At 58.8% G+C, this 22518-nt stretch overlaps 2 protein-coding genes across 8 annotated transcripts; both read left to right on the top strand.

The window, feature by feature from the left end:
- Positions 1-3388: 3388 nt before the first annotated feature.
- ECHS1 (enoyl-CoA hydratase, short chain 1) lies at positions 3389-12264 on the top strand. The gene is made up of 8 exons (XM_047760983.1): positions 3389-3596; positions 5014-5211; positions 5621-5748; positions 6555-6654; positions 7907-8011; positions 8445-8564; positions 10226-10293; positions 12105-12264. Exons 1-8 carry the CDS (start codon positions 3395-3397, stop codon positions 12168-12170), a joined length of 987 nt encoding a protein of 328 aa, XP_047616939.1. The 5' UTR covers positions 3389-3394; the 3' UTR covers positions 12171-12264.
- A 4159-nt stretch (positions 12265-16423) lies between these two features.
- Positions 16424-20772, top strand: FUOM (fucose mutarotase). Of its 7 annotated transcripts, none has more exons than XM_047760310.1 (7): positions 16426-16568; positions 17095-17280; positions 18449-18519; positions 18714-18812; positions 19282-19290; positions 19407-19480; positions 19710-19979. In XM_047760310.1, exons 1-7 carry the CDS (start codon positions 16484-16486, stop codon positions 19783-19785), a joined length of 600 nt encoding a protein of 199 aa, XP_047616266.1. In that variant the 5' UTR covers positions 16426-16483; the 3' UTR covers positions 19786-19979. The 7 variants fall into 7 exon arrangements, with proteins under 7 accessions (XP_047616269.1, XP_047616266.1, XP_047616268.1 ...); XM_047760314.1 differs by having other exon boundaries at positions 16430-16568; positions 17212-17280; positions 19710-20772; XM_047760312.1 differs by lacking the exon at positions 19282-19290 and having other exon boundaries at positions 16427-16568; positions 19710-20772.
- The last annotated feature ends 1746 nt before the right edge of the window (positions 20773-22518 follow it).

The raw sequence follows: 22518 nt of genomic DNA, 5'->3' as shown, positions 1-22518 counted from the left end.
CAACAAATACTAAAGGATCTTCTCTAGGCAGAAAAGAAGAGACAGCAACAGGAAACAAAAATGCCACAAATGACAAGGCTCACCAGTAAAGGTATATATACAGTAAAGATACAAAATCATCCATGCACGATTATACCACCAAAATCAGAAATCATGAGGAGAGGAGGGTACAAATGCAGGACACTGGAGATGCACTTGCAATTAAGAGACCAATGACTTAAAACAATCTCGTATATATATAGACTCTTATATCAAAACTTCAGAATGACTGCAAACCAAAAATCTACAATTGATACACAAACAAGGAATCTCTAGAGAAGAAATATATCTCATAGTCAATAAGTGCATAATCCACCATGAAGGGGGTCATTTGACATCATTCTTGGAATGCTGAAGTCTTCTCAGATCTGATTCTGATTTCCTCTCCATCAAAGAATGTATGATAATTATAATGAAATAATACAACTGTACAATTACACAGTTCTACAATTGTATTATTAATAACACTTTCTCTCCATGGTACAATGTAAGGTCTATAATGTCTTGTTTATCACATCACCTAGAATGGTGTAACGCCCATATTGAAGAATCAATAAGACGTAACAAATTGTGAGGACATATTTATATAGTTACACTGTTTTTTAACCAATTTATGCATTTTATATTTTACTTATTTTCAGAGGGTGTATAATTTTTGTTATTCTTACCAGTTATTCTTTTTATTATGCTATATAAAAAGTTTAATGGTGTATATAAGGCTTTCTTCTTTATAAATTTTAGCTGCATAATATACACAATTTTAATATAATGCTAATTTTTAAAGAAAAATTGAAATGTAATAGACAATACTAAATAGTAAAGATGAAAGCCATGCAAAATGGGATAAAGTATAGAATAAATTTCCTATTTGTCTCAGCATATTTTCCATTCCACTTCTCCAGAGGGAGTCACTTAATCTGTTTTTTTTTTTTTTTTCTGTCCTTTTGCCTTTTCTAGGGCCACTTCTTCGGCACATGGAGGTTCCCAGGCTCGGGGTCGAATTGGAGCTGTAGCCACCGGCCTACGCCAAAGCCACAGCAATGTGGGATCCGAGCTGCATCTGCGACCCACACCACAGCTCACAGCAACGCAGGATCCTTAACCCACTGAGCAAGGTCAGGGATCGAACCTGCAACCTCATGGTTCCCAGTCGGATTTGTTAACCACTGAGCCGCAACAGGAACTCCTTAATCTGTTTCTTAAGATCCATGATATATGTAATTGTGTTTAAATATAACTATTTTATTCTGTAAGAAATTAAATAAAATTTAAAAAATAAAGTTTTACTGAAGCATAGTTGATTTACTAGGTTGTGATAATTTCTGCTGTACAGCAAAGTGACCCAGTCATACACACACACACATCCATTCTCTCTGATTCTTTTCTGGATTTTATTATTTACTTCCATCTATGTTGTGCTTTTCATTGGTAGGTGATCTTTTATTTCCACCCTCAAATTTGCAGAACTTGGGCAAGAACAGAAATGGAGACTACTGATATGTCTAACCACTTAAATTTATAAATCAAAATAATCTAAAGAATAAGTATCACAAGTCATGTGTGTTATGACGAGACCTATAAATACATAAATCTCGGCGTGATATGAATTGTTCAATGCCGCAAAATGTCTCTGCTCTTGCAGCATCCATGAACAACACCGCGTGCGCACCTCCAGACATGAAATGGGACAGGAAGAGAAACAGCGGATGGTTGCGGCGCCTGTGAAACAATGAACAGCAATGGAAAACCAGTTACAGGATGTCTCTAAAAGGAAGCATTTTGCTAATAACTTGTCTTTTCCTTATCTAAGCACTTACCTCTGCCCCTAATTCTTTCTGTGCTGCAAAGCAGTATAATCTTTGACATTGGAGCCAAAACTCGGCCTCTGTACACGGTGCCAATTAAGTCTCAGAGACAGAGTTTTAGGTGAAACAGAAAGAACAGCTTTATTGCTTTGCCAGGCAAAGGAGGCCACAGTAGGCTAACACCTTAAAACTGTGTCCTGCCTTGAGAGGGGACAGCAAGGGGTCTTATAGGTTTATTCTGAAAGACAGGATTACTGATTAAGGTGTGTACATTATTTTCCCTCCACAGGTCATTTCAGAGTTGCCGAGGCCTGCGTCAGTCGGTCCAGTGATGGTCTCTGGTTGTCTTTGGGGGTTATTATGCCTGAACCTCTTCTCTTGAATGAAGACTGCTTACAGGAAAGGTGTATTAGCAAGTGTTCCATGTACAAACGAAAACACTAGGTGCACCCTAACTCTGCCTATGTGGAAACCAAGAGTAAAAGCACGCAATTAGCAAGGAAGAGGCCATTTGGGGAAGCTGGACACTAGGTGCCTAGAACTCTAAGGAGAAAGGAAACAAAGTCCAGTTGGTGGCCAAGGCAGAGCATGACATAATGGAGACTGCTTTGTTTTTTTTAGCTATAACAAAGTTTCCTAATCATTAACTTTTGAGACTGAGGGGAGGCTGGGAGGCTAAAAGGCTTTTCCTTCCAAACACAAGGACTCAGGGTCTGGTACACATTTTCAATATTGAAAACTATTGAAACCAAGGCCCCCTAAAACCTAGTTTCCCTACTGAGCTTCTGACGAATCTCTCTACCCAAAACTTTCTTCTCTTTCTTGTCTCCCGACCTCAGTCCTGCGCCAAGTGAATAGCAACCAAAGTCAGACAACTAAAATCGCGGTTGCGGGTGACATCCTCAGCAAACCATCACTGCCACTGCAGACATCAACACACAAGCTCAGGTTGCTTCTCCAGGGCAGGCCGAGCGACCAGACCGCCACGCCATGGACCACGTGGCCTGAGACCGTAAACCAGAGACAGCCCGACAGAAATGGCTCAAAACGATGATTAACTGCATCTTTGTCCTCCCCTTTAAAACACAAACGAGAATCCCCTAACTCAAGGGCCGCACGGCTCAGAGGCCTCTCCGGGTGCTCTGGCTTTCTGCCCCGAATTACACCTGAACGTCGCCCGGAGGCCTGATTTCACCGCCCGGTGTGTCCTGGGCCGGTGTGCGCGGGCGGCCCTCCAGGTTCGCGCACGCGGCGCGCAGCCCACGCGAGTTTCCGCCCCCACCCCCACGGCTCGGCCGGCCCTGGCGGGTCTGCTCTCAGGTCTTCGGGGCTGCTGGAAGGACGCCACGGAGCGGGCTCCGCTAAAGGCGGCGCTGACCGGGGCACAGGGACGCGGGCAAGGACCGGCGCCGGAGCCTCCCCCTCTCCGGCCGCCGCACGGCCCCGGCCCCACCCCTTGCCCCTCCTCCCGCCCCGCCGGAACCTGTGCGCTCCCCGCCTCCTTCCGCCCCCTGACCGCGGCCCCGCCCCTTCCGCCGCCTGGTCTCGCGATGCCCGCAGTGGGCGGGGCGAGCCCTGACTGGCGCGGCCGGGGGGCGGCTCCGCTGGGCTGTGCCTCCGCTGGGCTGGCTTCGGGCAGTGGGGCCCCTCGTCCCGGGAGCGCCATGGCGACCCTGCGCGCCTTGCTGCCACGCGTCCGCGCCCCGCTGCGCGCCTGGCCCGGCTGCCCCGCGCTGCGCTCCTTGGCCTCGAGTGAGTGCGGGGTGGGGGGGGGCGGACCCGCGGCGGGGGTCCCTCGGCAGCGCCCGGGACCCCCGGGCCTCAGCCCTGGGCGCGCCGCTAGGCGGGACCCCGCCCCTGCAGGGGACCCGGCCAGCCTCGCAGCCCCTCCCGGCACCTGCTGCCCGAGCTGGCGGAGCCCTGGGGTCACTAGCGCCTCAACTCCGGAGACCAGGGACCGAGAGCTCAGACCTCTGACCATTTCAGCGTTTGGCTGTTGTGAAATTCCTCAGACTTTAAGAGAAGGTGCGCTTAGCGCCTCTGGAGTAGGAAGGGGAAGCTCGTGCTGTCCCGCTGTGCCTCCTGCCCGGGCCTCCCCAGGTCCAGGCCTTCTCCTGGGCTCCGGCCTTCGGATTCGGCCCCGCCCCGACCGCCGCGCGCCCCTCCTCCTCTCTGCCGAGCACCTCTGCCCAGTTCCCCGCGGCAACCCTTGCCCACGTCGCTGAGCTGGGGAAGAATTCCCGCCGCCTCTTCCTTCACTTTTGGTCCGCTAACAACCTCACTAACAAGTGTTGGTTTTAAGTTCTCTTTGGCCACCTGCTGCTGCATCCTAGCCTGTGATTAGCAGTTGTTTCCCGGGCTTGTATGTGACAGTCGTGCTGCCTTTACATGTGTGATTTCAGTTATTCCCCATCAAGCCAATGGGATGGGTACCGCCTCCCTCTTTCGCTGTTCAAGAAAGCAAACCACCTTGGTTAAGCTTCTTGTCTGGGCGAGCAGCCCCTGTGGGCCTCCGCAGTTGCCTTTGCCTGTGTGTGCCTCCCCCCCCCCCCCCCCCCCCCGCCCCGCCCCGCCCAGGGGGGCCTCCCAGCAAGGCTGGAAGCCTGCAGTGTGCAGCTTCATTCCCCGCACCTAGTGGACCTTTGTTGAAAGGAGTTTCCTGGAGTTCCCATCCTGGCACAGTGGTTAACGAATCCAACTAGGAACCATGAGGTTGCGGGTTCGATCCCTGGCCTCGCTCAGTGGGTTAAGGATCCCGCGTTGCTGTGGCTGTGGTGTAGGCCGGTGGCTACAGCTCCCATTAGAACCCTAGCCTCGGAATCTCCATGTGCCACGGGTGCGGCCCTAGAAAAGGCAAAAAAATAGACCGAAAGGAAGAAAGAAGGAGTTTCCTTATCCCAGGTTTGCAGAATCACAGGCTGTCTAGTCTAGCGCAGGTTCGGGGAGGTGCTGACCCAGGCGTTCAGGAGAAGGAAGGCTGCTGTTCATTTTAACTTAAGGCAATGTTCCAACATCTCTGGAAGCAGAGAGCACTACAAAAGCCGCCCACGCAGCTGCGAGCTGAGCAGGGGCCCTCCGGGGTCCTGTCGGGCCACTCTGCGCACTCATGGGTGCATCCCCCAGTCTGCTGCCCCTGTGAGTGGCAATCCCTTGTGGTCCCCATCCCCAGGCGCACACTTCGAGCACATCGTCGTCGCAAAGAAGGGGAAGAGCAGCAACGTGGGGCTGATCCAGCTGAACCGCCCCAAAGCACTCAACGCGCTCTGCAAGGGCCTGATCTTGGAGCTCAACCAGGCACTGCAGGCCTTCGAGGAGGACCCGGCCGTGGGCGCCATCGTCCTCACAGGCGGGGAGAAGGCCTTTGCAGGTGAGGTGGGCAGCATGGTGACAGGCCAGCCAGGTGCACGATCACACCATGGCGTGGTAGCGGGCCTAGAGATCTGTGAACGCATCAGGAAAGTTGCATAGCATGGGACGGAACCCGGAGCTGCCTGGAGAGGCTACTCTGATGCCTGACGCTCTTTGTGTTCGGAGGCATCAGGTCTCCTGTGTGTGCGACTGTTGAGGGAGCCCCGCCTTCCCCCTGCGCTCAGTTTCCCATCCACACCCCTCTGCATCCCCTCGTGTGGTGGTGTGGTGCTCCACCCCCGCCCAGCTGTGGTCCATGTTGTGGCCATTGCCTGCAGCCCCCAGGGCCTACCTGCAGGGGACGCTCCGTAGCCACCTGTTGGTGTGGGGCCTCTGCTCTGGTAACCGGGACCTCATTTCTGCCCCAGCCGGAGCTGACATCAAGGAAATGCAGAACCAGACCTTCCAGGACTGCTACTCCGGTGGGTTCTTGAGCCACTGGGACCAGCTCGCCCGGGTCAGGAAGCCGGTCATAGCTGCTGTCAATGGCTACGCCGTGAGTGTGCGCCTCCTCCTTACGTCAGGACACCCAAAGGAGTTGGACCTGTGTGTGTGCAATAGCACTGAGTTTTGTTTAGGGGAGGCCTCATCTTATCCCATGCTCGTGGGCCTTTGCTGCCGAGCGATGCCACAGAGGCAGGAATGTCCAGGGACATTATAGCTCTGTCAGCAGGCGCTCAGCTGTTGGCCTTCGGATGGATTCCCTTGTCAGTAAAGCCCCCCCGTCCTTAGCGGCCCCTGAAACTGCCTGGGAGTGTCCTTCCCTCTGCCAGGTTAAGGGCACACGTGTTTGCTCTCTGTGCAGTTCGGTGGCCTTCCAGCCTGCGCTGTCCTGTCACCTGACATCTTTTGCTACCATTGGCAGCTCTACACTTGGCACGTCAGGGTGTCCTGCGGGCACCTGGACCAGAGGCCCTGGGGCTGGCTGCAGCCTGTAGAGAAGGGAGGAAGGCACTCGGCTAAGGGTTCCTCAGTCAGGCTCCGTGACGTCAGCAGGCAGTGATTATTGGACCGTGTGCCCGCCACTTCTCCTCTCTGTGGCTGCCTTGGAGCTCCCACAGCGGATGGAGTGGCCACAGCAGGCACTGTAGGACCTGCAAAGCCAATAGCATGTGCCCCCTGGCCCTTTACGGTTTGCCAGCATCCACTGTGTAGGTAACGCACGGGAACAGTTAACTCCCTTTGCTTCCCGGTGTTACTCCTCGCTGTGCCCGGACTGAGTTTCATCTTAGTAGAAACTTTACATAAGCAAACAGAGGGGGTCGACGGGCGCCCCTTGTGCTGCTGCGTGTTGTTTTTCAGCTTGGGGGCGGCTGTGAACTTGCCATGATGTGTGACATCGTTTATGCTGGAGAGAAGGCCCAGTTTGGGCAGCCGGAAATCCTGCTGGGAACCATCCCAGGTAAGGAGCCGCGACAGTAGCAGAAGCGTTTCAAGTTGTCCGAAACCTGCCCGCGGCTTGGGCACATGTGGGCTGTTCCAGTGAGGCACAGAAGCACGTGGGGCTGTCGTGCGAGCCTGGACGGTGGCTGCCTGTCGGCACACGGAGCCCGCAGGGGCACGGCAGCCCTGAGAGGGGCCCGTGGCCTCAGAGCTTTCCAGCTCCTCTGTGATGGCCGGGCCTTGGGTCCAACTGCCAGGAAAGGCCCGTCACACCGTGGCTGACAGCCGCACTGAGTCTCACTCCTGAGCCGCGTCAGTGGTGGATCCTCGTCGGTCAGCAGCTTGAAGGCGAGAATGCGGTGACCATGGCACTGAGAGCTCACGTTTCAGTGGCCAGAGCAGGAGCCAGGGTTCAGAGCAGGGAAGCAGGGGCCCCATGGGCAGGGTGACTGTTGGGCAGTGGCCAGCAGTGATGCCTCTGGCCCTCGGTCCTCCTGACGTGGGTGCCCCGTGCGTAGACCTGGAGCCCAGGGCATCTCCGGAGCCAGTCGGGCCAGACAGGGGCCGCTGTGGGGTCAGGAGAGGGTGTCGGGTCAGCTGAGGGTGAGGGAAGCCCATGCGAGCTCCCTGACCCCCAGGTTTGTTCCGTCCCAGGGCCCGAGGTCCCCCTGCGTTGAGGCGGCAGCCGGGTCTGCTGGATGGTGGGTGTCTGCCTCAGGTGGTCCCTTTGGCTCGTTCTGGGGCCCTGGGAGTCACCGAGAGCAGATGACAGGGCCCTCCCTCTTTCCAGCCAGAGGGTGTGGAGTGAGTGGGAGGGCGAGAGGGGCCATGGGGCAAAGGTCCTCGCAGGGCTGGGCACCCGCAGAGCCCTGAGAGAGATGGGCTCTTCCAGAGGCCCGGGAGGCGGGAGCCCCCTGCACACCTCGAGCCGAGCAAGCAGGGATTGCGGGCCGCCCCCAGCTGCCCTCTGGGTGGGCTTGGGTCACGGTCTGAGCTCCACGCATCTGTCCAGAGTCTCCTCCCTCCTGCGCGGTGCTGACACAGGGCACCCAGGGCAGCGGGCATGGGGGCCTGAGTGTGGCCCGGAGCCTCCCCTGAGGTTTCTCAGGGCTCCCCCCACTTCCCCGCCTGGGGGACGCCCTGGTTCTGCCCACCTGCCCTGACCAAGGGGCGCAGCTTCGGCCCCTCGGGTCTTGCCAGCACCACATCTGGGATCTTGGCTCGCGCTGGCTGCAGAGCCCGCCGTGACCAGCAGCCCTCTGGCCCTGCAGGTGCAGGGGGCACCCAGCGGCTGACCCGCGCCGTGGGAAAGTCACTGACCATGGAGATGGTCCTCACTGGTGACCGGATCTCAGCCCAGGATGCGAAACAAGCAGGTATGAGCGGGGCCGTCCCGTGAGCTGCCCTCGGGACGCTGAGTGGAGTGGGGCGCTGTGCCAGAGGCTGCGGCGGGCAGTCAGCACAGAGCCTTCCGGGGTCCTGGGGGCTCAGGGGACTCACCAGCGTTGTCTTTTATCCACGTGCAAGGGAGTGACTGACCCACGCACACAGGCTGGAGAGTCATAATGAAACCGTTCGGCTTCCCGGAGCCAGTGTGAGCAATGGGGGGGTCTCTGAGCCCCTCCGCAGGCGCACCCTCTCCCTGCCTTCGGTGACCTGTGACAGTGGGAGCCCAGGGCGGCAGCCCCCAGGGGACGCTGTGGACCCTTCCCTGTGTCTGCAGCTTCGTCAGCCCCTGGAGGACTCGCCGTGACCTGGAGAGAGAACCAGCTGTTTCACCGGATCCTTTTTTACCTCTTTGTGTTTTAGGTCTTGTTAGCAAAATTTTTCCTGTCGAGACTCTGGTCGAAGAAGCCATCCAGTGTGCAGAAAAAATTGCCAGCAACTCTAAGATTGTCACAGCAATGGCCAAGGAGTCAGTGAACGCAGGTAGGGACTGCGCCCGAAGGAGCGCGGAGGTCGCACGGGGCTGCTTGTGAGCACCCGCCACCCGGCTCTCCATGAGGCCTCGCCGCCACCGGCACCAGAATTGTTGGGCTTCTCTGTGTTTCGATTTGGGCTCTTTGCGGAGTTCTGGTTTCTGGTTGCCCCCCTTGGAAGCAAACCCGGGGACAGGGCCGGCCTGGGGGACAGGCCGCTGGTGGGCAGCCCCGGCGTGCAGGGAGAGCCCGGGGGCCTGGCAGCCCTGCAGGAGCCAGGGCTGAGCAAGCCGAAGCTGCTCCTCTCAGCCGGCAGCTCCGCCATCAGCGCCCCCTCCTCAGAATCGTCCGAGGGTTCGCATCTCAGTGAGCGGTCCCTGTCCCTGAGCGGTCCCTGTGCCCAGGGTTGCTGGTCGAGAACCCTCCCCCCCCCCAGCCCTGGGCCCTGGCACAAACACGAGTGTGTAGAGCGCAGAAGGGGACGTGGTGCAAGGCCGGGGGCACCTGTCGCTGCTCAGCGCGGGCTGCCCAGCTGGTGCTTGCCACGGAAACGTGTCCACGAGCCTCAGGGTTGCGTCACCTGTGCCCCAGAAAGAGGGCCCGGGACGCGCTCTGGTCTACACAGGCTTCCATTTCCTGGCTTTCGACCTTAGCTCCTCGTCATGCTTTTTGACTACAATTCTGTGGGCTCCCTCAGACCCTCCCGTGACTGGATAGCGTCTGCCGTCCCATCTTCATGTGGGGTCACCACGCCTCTCAGCTGGGCTGGAGCATTTGAGAAGGGAGGCTGTTTTGACTTTTTTTTTTCTTTTGTCTTTTTGCCATTTCTTAGGCCGCTCCCGCGGCATATGGAGGTTCCCAGGCTAGGGGTCTAATTGGAGCTGCAGCCACCAGCCTACGCCAGAGCCACAGCAACGCGGGATCCGAGCCGCGTCTGCGACCTACACCACAGCTCGTGGCAATGCCGGATCCTTAACCCACTGAGCAAGGGCAGGGATCAAACCCGCAACTTCATGGTTCCTAGTCAGATTCGTTAACCCCTGCGCCACGACAGGAACTCCTGTTTTTGACCATGCTTGTGGCAGGCGGAAGTTCCTAGGGCAGGGATCAAACCTGCACCACAGCAGCAGCAATGCCAGGTCCTTAAATGGCTGAGCCACCAGGGAACTCCCAGGAGGCTGTTTTAAATCATGGTGACGTGAGAGTTCCCTGGTGGCTCAGAAGTTTAAGGATCTGGCATCGTCACTGCTATGGCTCAGGTTGACACTGTGGCTCAGGTTCGATCCCTGGCCCCATAACTTCTGCACGCTGTAGGCACGGCCAGAAAAAAAAATCATGGGGGTTCCCATCTTGGTGCAGCAGAAATGAATCCAGCTAGTGTCCATGAGGACACGGGTTCTACCCCTGGTCTCGCACAGCAGGTTAAGGATCCGGCATTGTTGTGGCTGTGGTGTAACCCAGCCGCCGTAGCTCTGATTGGACCCCTGGCCTGAGAACTTCCATATGCTGTGGGTACGGCCCTAAAATTCAAAAAAAAAAAAAAAAAAGAGGCAATCATGAAGTCAAAGTCCCCATCAGTCTCCCAGGGGTGTTTCCTGCCTGTAAAACAAAAAAGTTCTACCTTCCCACATCTGGCATCTCAGCTTCTAACGTCAGGGTTTTCTCTTTCAGCTTTTGAAATGACATTAGCAGAGGGACTTAAGTTAGAGAAGAAACTCTTCTATTCAACGTTTGCCACTGTGAGTAAAAGCCTTGTTCAGATGGAGACACGCTCTTCGGCCCCAGAAGCTTCTGCAACTTCCCTGTAGATTTGATCGCTAAATACCGCTGCTCAGAACTGTCAGCTTTTCGTGTAGCTGGATCAGATGTGTTCTGTCACTGAGGAGTGATTTTTGCAAATAAGTACAGTGTATGGAAATTCAGAAGTATAGAAAATTTTACAGGGTTATCTACTATTATAAAAGACCTTAGGAATTGTATCCTAAAACAGCAACCTCATATATACATATATAACATATACATCTATATAAAACATATATATACATCTATATAAGAAAAATATATATATTTATATATGTTTTTGGCCACGGCACGTGGCAATTCCCAGGCCGGGGATCAAACCTGCACCACAGCAGTGACAACGCTGATTCCTTAACCCACGGCACCCCAGGAGCACTTCCAACAAGCTCCTTTGTTTAAAATGCAATCCCTGGAGTTCTCTTGCTGCAGCAGGTTAAGGATTCAGTATTGTCACTGCAGTGGCTGGGGTTACTGCTGTGGCTCGGGTTCAGTCCCTGGCCCCGGAACTTTCTTATGCTTTGGGTGTGGCCAAAAATAAAGTAAAATAAAAAGGCAGTCACATTAAAAAAAAATGCAATCCCGTAACTTTCCTAGATCCTTCCAGGCTCTTGGCACGGGGCTCAAGCGTATCCTAATGCTATCAGCGGGAGCCGTGGAGTTCTGTCTTCTAGGATATCTGCCAGTAACATAGAGGAAATCATTCTTTTAATAGGCATTAAAATTCATCTATCAGAAAGTCATATCTGGGTATGTTGTAAAAGAAAGATTGAAAACGGCTTTGGGAGCTCTCGTCATAGCGCAGCAGAAACGAATCCGACTAGGAACCATGAGGTTGCGGGTTCGATCCCTGGCCTCGCTCAGTGGGTTAAGGATCCAGCGTTGCCGTGAGCTCTGGTGTAGGTCGCAGACACAGCTTGGATCCCATGTTGCTGTGGCTCTGGTGTAGGCCAGCGGCTGTAGCTCTGATTCGACCCCTAGGCTGGGAATCCATATGCCGTGGGTTGGGCCCTAAAAAGCAAAAAGAAAGAAGAAAAGAAAATGGCTTTGGCTCGGCGTTCCCGCTGCGGCTCGGCAGAAACAAATCTGACTCGTATCCATGAGGACTCAGGTTCGAACTCTGGCCTCGTTCAGTGAGTTAAGAATCTGACGTTGCCGTGAGCTGTGGTGTAGGTCACAGATGCGACTCGGATCCTGAGTTGCTGTGGCTGTGGGGCAGGCCGGCAGCTGTAGCTCCAACTGGACCCCTAGCCTGGGAACCTCCCTGTGCTGCGGGTTGGGCCCTAAAAGGAGAAAAAGAAAAGGAAAGAAAATGGCTCCGGCTCTTGAGGAGGTGCGCGCACGGAGGAGGGTGCAGAGGTAGAGCCTGGACTCTCGGTCTCACGTCCTGACCCAGATCAGGACTAGCCGAGTGGGTGCTTCGGTGCGTGGCCCGGGATCGGGCCTCTGAGCTTCTCCGGAAATGAGAGTCGATTGGACTTGCAGATTTATGGTTCCTGAGTGACCCTCACCAGGGCAGGGCGGCTGAGTTTGTGATAAAGATACCCGGTCCCAGGCCGGCCCCAATGGGTCAGGGAATCCAGACGGTTCCCAGTTTTTGAGCTGATCCTGCCGCAGAGCCTTGTGAGTGTGGACGGCCCAGGGCAGTGGGGGAGCCCTGCAGGCAGCGAGCAAACCCCCGCACAGGCAGAGCCTTGCACCTTGACTCAGGAGGAAGGTGACCGGGCATCTCTGCTTTTTCCTTCTCCCCCAGGAAGACCAGAAGGAAGGCATGACCGCGTTCGTGGAGAAGAGAAAGGCCAACTTCAAAGACCAATAGGAACTGGCTGCCTCTGCCTTCAAACCTCCACTCACAGGAGGAGAATGTAGCCTGTCGGTTTCGGAAGCAAATAAATCCTCTTTTCAACACGGCATCAGGGACCCACAGCTCCTCTCTGACGGTGCGGGGCTATGTGGGCTCGAGCCTTCCTCCCAGTCACGCGGGCGGTGCAGCGGGCTTCAAGGTCAGGCTCTCCCTGGGGTCCGTAAGGCCGGGCTGGGCTGGGCGCTCTTCGCCGGGGTTGATGGAAACGCCTGCTCACTGAAGCCGTGTTACCCGGTTTGCGCTCGGCGACACCGTGTGTGCTCAGTTCTGGACTGAACAAGCCGAGGTATCCGCGGGAGGAGGCCCTAAAGGTGAGGAAATTCTTGCGTTCGTTTACTTTTTCACACGCATGGGCAGTGGCCTCCGTAGTCAATTCTGAGCACCAAAACCCTGGGTTCCGAGGGGCCGGTCGTGAGACGCCTGTGTCCAGGCCTCACCAGGACACCCTCATCCTAGCGGCTCAGCCAGAGGCCAAGAAAGGGCTCGACGTGGGAGCCACACGTGAGAGTGTCTCTGTGCATCTCAAAAGTCTGCACCCGCAGAGTCACTAGGGTTCCAGAACGTGGCGGGGCCGGGGACCCCAGCCCCAGGCCCAGGGAGCCCCGGGCACAGGACCTTCTCCTCAGGCTTCGGGGAGACAGGGCCACACACGTGTGGCCAGGTCCTTTGCCGTGAGTGACGGGGTCGCTGACAGACCCCAGCAGGACTGCAGGGGCCACAAACCCCAGGGAGGCTTCCACGCCCTCCTGAGTTCGTTGATCTCCGGCCCATGTTGTTTTGGGGTTTCGATTTGTTTTGAAGCTGAAACTTCCCTTCCCATCCGTCTACATAAAACTGGCTTTTCCCGCCTACATTCCCACGAAAAAGATGAGCCTCGAGGAATGCTAACCAGGGGTTGGAGTGGCTGCTCCTGCTGCGTAGAGTCCGCCCCTCCGGGGGCCCTGTGTGCAGGCCTGGCTGCCCCCCGGGGCAGCCTCCTCAACCTGCAGTGCTCCCGGGGCCGAGCAGTGGACGTGGGGTGTCCGGGTTTCCGCTGTGGCCTTTCACACACAGACCTTCCCCACACAGACGTCACCGCGGGGCTGAGGTCCCTCTGTGAGTGAGGTGGGAGGGGGCGGGTCTGAGGGGAGAGGGCCTGGCTTGTGCCCGTGAGCAGGGTGGGCCCTCGGGCAGGACCTGAGAAGCCGGACGGAGCCTGGAGGGCTGAGAGCCGGCTGGACTGAGCCGGAATCCGACTGCGGGCTGGGCAGTGGGTTTGGGGTTCTTAGGCTGGGGTTTGACCAGGCCAGCACAGGCGCAGGCAGGGGTGCTGGCATCTGCCCTCAAGCCTGTGGTGGGGAGAGGGGGATAGGGTGAGAGCATAGGGTTGAAGGCCACAGGCAGTGTCAACAGGGCTTTTGGTGACATCTGGCAGGGCACAGGAGCCACCTGCATCAGTCAGCTGTTGCATAACAATCATCCCCAAACTTTGTGGCTTGAAGCAGCAGTCATCGCACTTTGTACGGGTCAGGAATCCACACAGGCCACCTGGGTCAGCTTGTCTCTGCTCCCGAAGTCTGGGGCCTCAGCTGGAACTGCCTGGCCAGTTGTTCACTGGCCTGGTTGGTGCTGCATCCGCTGGGCTGAACTGGGGCCATGGCCTGAATGCCCTCAGGAGGGCGCCCCTCGTTCTCTTGGGCTTCCTGCCAGTCCCGAGTCTGGGTTTCTGATGTCAGCAATTCACAAAAAAATAGAAGCAGGGAGTTCCCATCATGGCACAGGGGAAACGAATTCAACTAGGAGCCATGAGGTTGCAGGTTCAATCCCTGGCCTCGCTCAGTGGGTTGGGGATCTGGCGTGGCTGTGGCTCTGGCGTAGGCCAGGAGCAGCAGCTCCAATTAGACCCCTAGCCTGGGAACCTCCACGTGCCGAGGGCATGGCCCTTAAAAAAAAAAAAAAAGTGGAACCAACAAATTACTTAAGTAGAAATTAGTAAAATGAATTGTGCACACATTGCAAAGAGAGTCTGCAAACCAGGAACCCTCAAACCAAACAGGAACTGAGGCTCAGAGGATGGTGTTATAAGCAGCTTATGTAGTGGGTGGGCAGTGATGATTTCTTATAGGAATTAGTTACAAGATTATTTTCTTATGTGACAGGGACTTGTTTAGTGGTCACCTCATACCAATTTGGGGAAACTGAGCTTTGCTTTCAGAAGCATAAGCAAGAATTGTTCCAGATCAAGTTGACCTTCCTTGTCCTGCAGAGGAAACTGAATGACGCCCTGCTTGTATGACTCACTGCTTTTGTCTGCTCGGGGGAATTTTCCCAGTGGCCTTTGGTTTTCACACGAGGGCAGGTGTTCTGAAGGCAGAATCGGCAGGAAGCCCTTTGTGACCCGCCCCAGGAGGCAGGCAGCACCATGTCCAGCATGTTCTGTTGGAAGAGTGACAGAGGTCTACCTGGTTGGAGCAGGGGGCAGAGCCCACCTCTCGGAGCCGTGCCCTTGCCCCGTGGCCTGTCCTGCGGCGTAGCAGGGATCCTGCCATTTGGAGAAAACACCATCACACCTGTCGACTGAAAAAAATGCGCAACCTGAAAGTTGAGAATTAAGCTTTATTTGGTGGACGCGCTGAGGAGTTTAAACGAGATACAGCCTCTCAGCGAGCTCTGAGGGACTGTTCTGCAGACGCAGAGGGGCAGAAGCAGCTAGGCGGGGGTTCCCTGGAGAAGGAGCCACGAATGGCTTTCCTGGTCTGAGAGCCTGTTTCGGCCTAAGCCATCTTTGTGATCGAAGCCTGACTCAGTGCTTGCCCTTGACCAGCTCTCAGTAACTAATGATCTTAAGGGAAGAGAGGAATGCAGGGACAGAAAAAAGGCAGGCAGGCCGCAGTGCGGTGATGCGGCAGGGTCCTGGCTCCTCCTCGGGGCACGCGGAAGAATAGACTGGAGAGCTGCAGGCACTAGGGCCCCGGGCCCAGTGGAGGGTGGGGTGGTGGTGTGGATCCCCCTGGCTTCAATCGACTGAGGCTCCGGCTCTGTCCACCTTTGGCCCAACTCTAAGCTGCATTCTCCCCTGCTCAGGCCCCTTCAGGAATAGGCATGTACCCTTAGCTTAAAACTTCCCTGGCTTGAGTTCCCATTATGGCTCAGAGGAACGAATCTGATTAATACCCTTAAGGACTCGGGTTCGATCCCTAGCCAAGCTCGTGAGCTGTGGCGTAGGTTGCAGACACGGCTCAGATCCCGAGTTGCTATGACTGTGGTGTAGGCCAGCAGCTGTAACTCCAATTCCACCTGTAGCCTGTGAACCTCCATACATCTCGGGTGAAGCCCTGAAAAGCAAAAAAAAAAAAGAAAGAAAGAATTTAGGGCTTTTCTGTGTATGGGGGGGATGCAAGAGCCTGGGTTCTTTGAAATCACTCCTTTGATGTGCACTGCACCAGGGCCAGTGCTCTCTTTCTCCTTTCTCATTCTCCCTCAGGGCCCCCTCAGGGGCAGCTGCAGTGGCTGAAGTCCAGATGGCCTCAACATGCTTTGTGAACTGAAATGGCACTCTTTATCTGTCCACCAGGCTCAGCCCTGGAGCCTGAGAGGCTGTGGCCTCCCCTTTGGGGCAGCGGCCATCTTCTGCCACCGGAATTGCAGGTGGCAGGACCGGATGGAGAAGCGCCATGTGGTAGATGGTCCCGGCTTCCGAATCTCCGGGACCAAAGGTCAAGGGGGGAGGAGACTCTGGCCCGCCGAAGGTGCTCCCTCCACAGTGTAGACACCTAGACTTGGGGGTGGGGTGGGAGTCAGCGCACTGCTGTCCCGGGTTCCCGAGGGGGTCTCGGCAGGCTGGCACCTGAGACAGGGTAGGGGGTGCTCTCCGCACACCCGCTTGGCCTGGAGGTCACACCTGCCTGCCCTCAGGGGTCCTTCGTGTGAACAGTGTTGAGTGCAGGAGAAAAGTCCACCCTGAGCCGCCATCCACGCCACCCGACGGCGCCACGGACCCTGCGGGGTGGAGGGCGGGTCGGAGGCCCTCACGCTGGGGAGGCTCGGAACACAAACACACGTGGACGCCCGAGTCCTGGACCCGGCGAGGGTCCCGAGGCCCCGAAAGGCGGTGCCTGCGGGGCTGGGCTGGCCGTGGGCACCCGCCCAGCGAGACAGCGAGGCCTCAGTGCCGCATCGGGGACCCGCCTCGCGGCTTCCGGCAGCCGGGGCTCCCTTCGGGCCACGCCCATCTCGTCCAGACCCCGCCCCCTTCCGCCCCGCCTGCAGCTCTTCCACCCGCCGCGAGCATGGTGGTGCTGAAGGGCATCCCCGCGCTGCTGTCCCCGGAGCTGCTCTACGCCCTGGCGCGAATGGGGCACGGAGATGAGATCGGTGAGCGCGGCCAGGGCAGAGCCTTGGGGAGACCCCGGTCCCCAGGATAGAAGTCGGGCGAGGCGCCTGGGGCCCTGCCGTCCCCGGCCCCGCAGGGGTCCAGTCTCACGCTGTGTCCCGTCTGGGAGGGGACTCCTCGCGCCGGGTTAGAGCCGGGTCCTGGGTGGGGGCATTGATTCGGCCGCCCCCGCCTTCTTCAGGAAACCGAAGGCTGGGCGATCACGAGGACGATGGCCCTTGGTCCGGGAGGGGCTGTATCCGGGTAGGTGTGGTTCCTCCTCTAGCCCGGATGTCCGTGGCCCCGGGCGGCCAAGTACACGCTCCGCCTCAGGCCCTATGTGCCCTCACGCTCCAGCCCCCTCCCCACACGGCCCCGAAGGGCCACAACCGCCTGCGCCAAGGCTGTGCCCTAACGTTTGCAGCGGCCTCTCTTCTCCTGGGCCATCAGCCTGGGCCGGGCTGCGTGAGCAGACGCTGGGCAGGCCTCCGGGCAGCTTTCTGGTAACACCTGCAGCTCCTCCTACAGGTGCAGCGCCCTCTCCGCTCCCCCCGCCCCGGAGGAGATGGGAGGGGCAGTGGGCGTGGCCTAACGCGCCCCGGCTGCGCGGACCTACCGCGGCCGCTAACGGTGCCGGCCGTTCAGTCCTTGCAGATGTGAACTTCCCCACGTCCTCCGTCTGCAGGTGTGGCCCGGAGGAGATCCGCGCTGACGGTGAGCCCCCCCCCTCCCGCCCCGGGGCAGGGCAGGCTTGGGGAGGGTGGGCTGTCCTGAGCTTGCGCTCTCCAGGTGCGACCGCTCTGCGCCTACTGCGCCCACCAGGAAATCTCAGGGCCAGGACCCTCAGGATTCTCCCTGCAGCCCCCAGCCCCTGGAAGTGATCCAGGACCTGCTGCTCCATCTCACACACCTTAAAAATGGGGAAACAGGCCTGGCCCCGTCTTGGCTGTGAGCAGTGGTTCCCAGCCCAGGTCAGGGGTTCAGCATTTACTCTGCTGTGGTGACCTGGCCCCGAAGGGTCCCAGGGTCCACGCACTCTAAGACCCTCTGAACCCCTGGGGCCAGTGGGAGCTGAGGCTTGGAGGGGCCTGGAACCAAGTCCAGGGTGTGACAGTGGGAGTGGGAGGCAGTCCTGTCCTGCCTGGGCTGGGGCTGCAGCTGGATGCCCCCCACCCCCCCAGCGACGTTGTGAGGCAGGAAGGTGACTTCCCTGCAGAGCTCAGGCCACTAAAGGGACAGAAATGTGAACTGTGGGGTGAACCCAGCCCCCCGGGACAGAGCACTCCCAACCCTGTGGCCTCGGCTTCCACCCCCTCCTCCAGGGGCTGAGCCCCCTGTGCGTGCATGACCCGAGGTGCTCCCCTCCCCTCGGGGGGGGGGGGGGACAGACAGACAGGATTCAGCTGAGTGTTGGGAAGAGTCTAACCTTGTTGAAACTCGGGGAGGAAAAGCAAAAGGATGTGCCTTCCAAGAGCAGCAGGGTTTCCTCGATGCGGTTCGATTGGTTACGGCGGCTTCTGTGTCACCTGTTTTTGTACAATGACCATGCATTAGTTTAACAATCAGAAACAACTCCGGGGGTGCAGGCGGCCTTGGAGCCAAGTGGGGCCTCTTTCCAGACCCCACCGTCCTTGTTACAAGGGGGTCATCTCCTGGCCTTTCTGGGGACAGGGTGGCCCAGGTGCCCCTCCTGGTGGATGAGTATTTGGGGTCACCACCAACAACCTGTGTGGTCGAGGGAAGGGGGAGAGGCAGGGACAGGATGGTGATGGCTGTGGTGGCAAGGGTGGGGAGATACCAGTGTCATCTCAGTGTCACCAGGCAGGCAGCAGGTGGCCAGGTGGGAGAGGGCCAGAGTCTGAGACTGGCACTCCGCCCTCAGGCCTGGGCATCCCTCAGCTGCTGGAGGCCGTGCTGACACTGCTACCACTGGACACGTACGTGGAGAGCCCGGTAAGGCCTGTGTTGCTGCCCTGGACTGTAGTTTACCCCTTACCAGAACTCAGAGGGCCCACTGCCCTGGGTGGGGGGAGGCCATGTGTCCCCAGAGGCCCCAACTCTAATCCGAGGAGCCCTCAACTGTTAGCCACCAAGGGGTCCTGGCGGCGCCCAGGGTGGACCACGGAGCTGACCCCCTTGCTCTCCAGGCTGCAGTCATGGAGCTGGTGCCCAGTGACAGGGAGAGGGGCCTGCAGACCCCAGTGTGGACAAGCTACCAGTCCATCCTGCTCCAGGCTGGCTGCAGGGTGAGCCTGAGCCCCTCGCTGGGAAAGGGGTCTGGGACCCTCTGTCCTCCTTGGAAGCCCGGGAGATGTGAAACACAGGCCCCCCAGACCCTGTGCCATGGTTGTGGGGCTCCTGCCCCAGGTACGGCCACCCCCTGGCCCAGCCCCCCACTCCCTTCCGGGATGCTGGCTTGTCTCTGCCTGGGGCCCACCCCCCCCCCCAGACTGTCGGAGTAGAGCCAGGGGAAGGTGGGGCACCCCTGGTCCCTGGGGGGTCAGAGGCCTGGCCCACTGCTGCATGTCACCCACTGCCCTGCAAGGGGCCAGGCCTGTCCCCGGGACCACCCAGGGCAGGTCATGTGCAGGACCTTCGTGAAGGGACAGCAGCCTCCACCCCCACCCCCGCCCCCAAGGGCAGCTCACATGATTCAGGGGCCCCAGGCAAGCAGCCACCACCACAGCCCCCTGTGTCCCTGCCCTGTGTCCTCAGACCTCGCAGGTCAGAAGCCCAGTGTCCTTGGAAGCCCCGCCGGGAGAACCAGGGAAATGAAGGGCCTCCCAAGGCCCCGGTGCCTGTGGGCCCGGGTCCCTTGACTGTCCCCCTCCGCCTTGCAGAGCTCCCTGACGGTGATAGAGAGGTTTGAGTTTTACGAAAGGGCCAAAAAGGCTTTTGCTGTTGTGGCAACTGGGTGAGTCCTGGCTGGGTCCGGTCAGACCTGCCCCGAGCGAGCGTGGGGCCCGACCCCTCCCCAGCCTCCACTCAGCCCCTGCCCCCCGGGGAGGCTAGATGCCCCACAGGAGATGGGAGAGCCGAGGGCTGTGGTGGCCCAGAGGTGATGGACGTGGACGGGGCGGGTGCTAGCAGGGGCCTGGCCCTCTCCCACCCCACTCGGCCGCTCAGTCCCACTCCTTGTGCAGGGAGACGGCCCTCTACGGAAACCTCATCCTCAAGAAGGGGGTGCTGGCGCCCGGCGCCCTGTCCCAGGCGTGTTGACCGTCTGCCCGGAGAGGCGTCTGGACCCTGGGCCTGACAGCGCCACCAGCAGGCAGGTCCAGCGTCCAGAAGAACCGGCCTTGCCCTGCCTGTCAGCACGGGAACCTCACCCAGCCAGGGGCTCCGGGGCCAGTGGGTTTGCTGACTGGGCTGGGGTTGTCCCAGTTTATGAAAACAAGGGACAAGCACAGTGACTTGCCAGCGTTCAGTCCAAAGGTTTAACCAGCAGCTCACCCTAACTCCCCAAGGCCTGTGGGGGCGGGTGCAACGGAGGCCACTGGCCCCCAGAGAGAGGACCCCACCCACTCCCCATGGATCCCGCCTCCCGCAAGCTCTGGGCCACCTGACGTGGCAAGACCCTGGGTTTGGGATAACAGTTCTTACAGGCAGACACCCTCGTGCAGGGTGGTCGCACAGCGGCCCAGAGGGAGGTCTGGGGGCCTGGCTGGGGCCGGAGGTGAAGCGGCGGGGGGTCATCCCAGCTCCCGTCCCTGCAGGGGCCTGGAGGAGGGTGTGTCAGCCCCCGGGTGCAGACACTAAGGTGGCCCTTGAGGAGGGGGCCGAGGCTGTCCGGAGGACGCAGGGTGCCCAGGCAAAGGGGGCTGGTGAGGCTGCGACAGCTTCCCAGCCGTCGCGAAGCGGGTCTCGCGGAGCGAGAGGGATTCCCACTGGCCGCGGCCCAGACCACAGGGTCTCTCCCCGGGGCCCGCCCTGCTTCTCCAGACCTTACAGCCGCAGCTACGGGGGCTGGGACGACTGGGGTCCCCAGAGCTCAGGGAGTTGTCCTGGTCATGGTCATGGGCTGGGGCTGGTGGCCCTGGAGGGCAGGCAGGTCCCCTGGGGCTCAGCCTGGGCCCCTCACTGCCAGGGCTTAGACCCCTGACCCCACGGCCGGCCACTTCTAGCCACACAAGGGCCTCTCTGAAAACCGCGCTATTGAGGTTTAATTGACACACAGTAAACTGCACATTTCACGTGTACTGTTAAGTATGTTTGCATGTTGTCTACACTCCAGAGAACCTCCCGCCCCACCCCCACTGCTCTGCCTTGGTCGCTGTGGGTCAGAGTGCACTTTGCAGCATTTCGTGTCGGTGGAGGGCCACGTGCCCTCTGTGGTGGTGGTGGGACGCATGCCGCGTGCCTTGGTTCCGCTGCGCACAGGCTGCTGTGGGCACTTCTGGGGGGGCGGGGCTGGCCTGCTCCCAGCTCTTGGCCTTCGCAGCTAAGCTGCTGTGATGCGCCCACACATTCTGCGGGTGTGATGAAGCCCCGTCCTGGGGTCGCAGGGACGCTTCCTCGCTCAGGCTGCTTGATTACATAACTGACTGCCGGGGACCGACCCAGCCCCCAGCCCCTGCCCCCTGCCTGCGGTCTGGGGTTGGGGCCGCAGGTCCGACCCTCTGTTCCTGGCCACTTCTTCCATCCTTGGGGTCCTCCCCAGAGTCCCCTCATTCACACAGCAAAGGACAGGCTCATCACTCAGGAAATTCTGAGGGTTTGGGGGACAAAGACCAAACACTTCTGACTGTAAATCCCAGTTTTCAGTATTTTTCACTCAGTCCAAGCTCTTGCTGCAGAGCCCCAGTGCCCACCAGAAGGGCCTTGGCTTCCACCAAACGCTCAGAGCGTTTGGGAGAGAACAGACCACCCTTGCCTGCTGTATACACAGGAAGGACGTCCCCAGGTAGCAGCAGGTCACAGCCACCCTGTGGCTCGGGCAGCTGGGAGGTGTGGGGATGAGGGCCGGGGGCACCACTCTGCAGGTACAGCGTCCGGGGCCCCTGCCAGGGCCACTGGCTCCCAGAAAGCCTGACCTCGGTGGCCCTCCCCGTCCGCTGCCTCCCACCCACCCGCGGTCCTGGCAAAAGTGGAACTGCCTAGTGACACAGGGGACCGAGAGGGAGCCAAGCTCAGAGGGCTTCCTGTGCAGGTGGGCAGGCGGTGAGAGTGTGCCTGGGGGCGTTTAGGAGAGGGGCTTACAGGGGCAGAGTCAACCCGGTGGCCTCCCTTCCCCTGACGTCCATGAAGGGCCAGCAGGAGCCACGCCCACTTTGGGTGACCCACCTCCTCCAGGGGTCTCGGGTCATAGGTGTCTGAGCTGGCCTGTTACCTCTGCCAGTGTCCCCTGCTCCCGAGGGTCTCCACACAACTGCACACTCCCAGGTCCCCGGCTCACGCTGCCTCTCGGGCTGTGCCCTTGGTGCAGGAAGAGCCCACAGGGGTCCTGGCACCAGCAGGGCCGGGGGAAACTTGGCCACAAACGCCGCCCTGGGCCACCCGGGGCCAGGGCCACCATCGACCTGGGTCTGAGCTCCTTGGGACGCCGGTTCCCAAATACCTGGACCCAAATTGCCAGGGGACGGCCCCCCTGCCAACAGAGGGGTCACCTGACCAGAGGGGCTGTGTGTGATCCAGGGCAGCCGAGACCTGGGCAGGACTCTGGGGCCTCGGCAGACGCTGCTGCCTGGGTCGGGGCAGCCAAGTCAGCATCGCCCTGTTCTGGGCAGGACGGTCCCTCACGTTGGGGACCTGCTCTGATGTTATTAGGGTGGGGCCTCGAGCAGGTCACTGCCGGGGTCTCAGTCTCCTTGTTGGTGGCGCGGGGTGACAAAGCTCCTGCTCCGTGTGAGCCGCTGAGCAGTGCTTGGGGTGAGGGCTGCCCCCGAGCCCTCAGGAGCTCGGGCCTCCTGGGGCGTCCTAGGGAACGTGAGCCCCCGCCCCCGCCCCAGACAA

The sequence above is a fragment of the Phacochoerus africanus genome, chromosome 15, assembly GCF_016906955.1.
Source record: "Phacochoerus africanus isolate WHEZ1 chromosome 15, ROS_Pafr_v1, whole genome shotgun sequence".
Classification (NCBI taxonomy): domain Eukaryota; kingdom Metazoa; phylum Chordata; class Mammalia; order Artiodactyla; family Suidae; genus Phacochoerus; species Phacochoerus africanus.
Note: the sequence above shows the minus strand (reverse complement) of the source record. Positions and strands in the feature narration are given on the sequence as shown.

Bases quoted from the DNA above. Each gene is read 5' to 3' on its own strand.
- ECHS1 (XM_047760983.1), top strand. From the start codon at position 3,395: ATGCCCGCAGTGGGCGGGGCGAGCCCTGACTGGCGCGGCCGGGGGGCG. The intron at 3,597-5,013 runs GTGAGTGCGGGG...CCCCATCCCCAG, and splicing joins GCTGCGCTCCTTGGCCTCGA to GCGCACACTTCGAGCACATC. The intron at 8,565-10,225 runs GTAGGGACTGCG...TTTCTCTTTCAG, and splicing joins CAAGGAGTCAGTGAACGCAG to CTTTTGAAATGACATTAGCA.
- FUOM (XM_047760308.1), top strand. From the start codon at position 16,484: ATGGTGGTGCTGAAGGGCATCCCCGCGCTGCTGTCCCCGGAGCTGCTC. The intron at 18,520-18,713 runs GTAAGGCCTGTG...CTTGCTCTCCAG, and splicing joins ACACGTACGTGGAGAGCCCG to GCTGCAGTCATGGAGCTGGT. The intron at 18,813-19,709 runs GTGAGCCTGAGC...CTCCTTGTGCAG, and splicing joins TGCTCCAGGCTGGCTGCAGG to GGAGACGGCCCTCTACGGAA.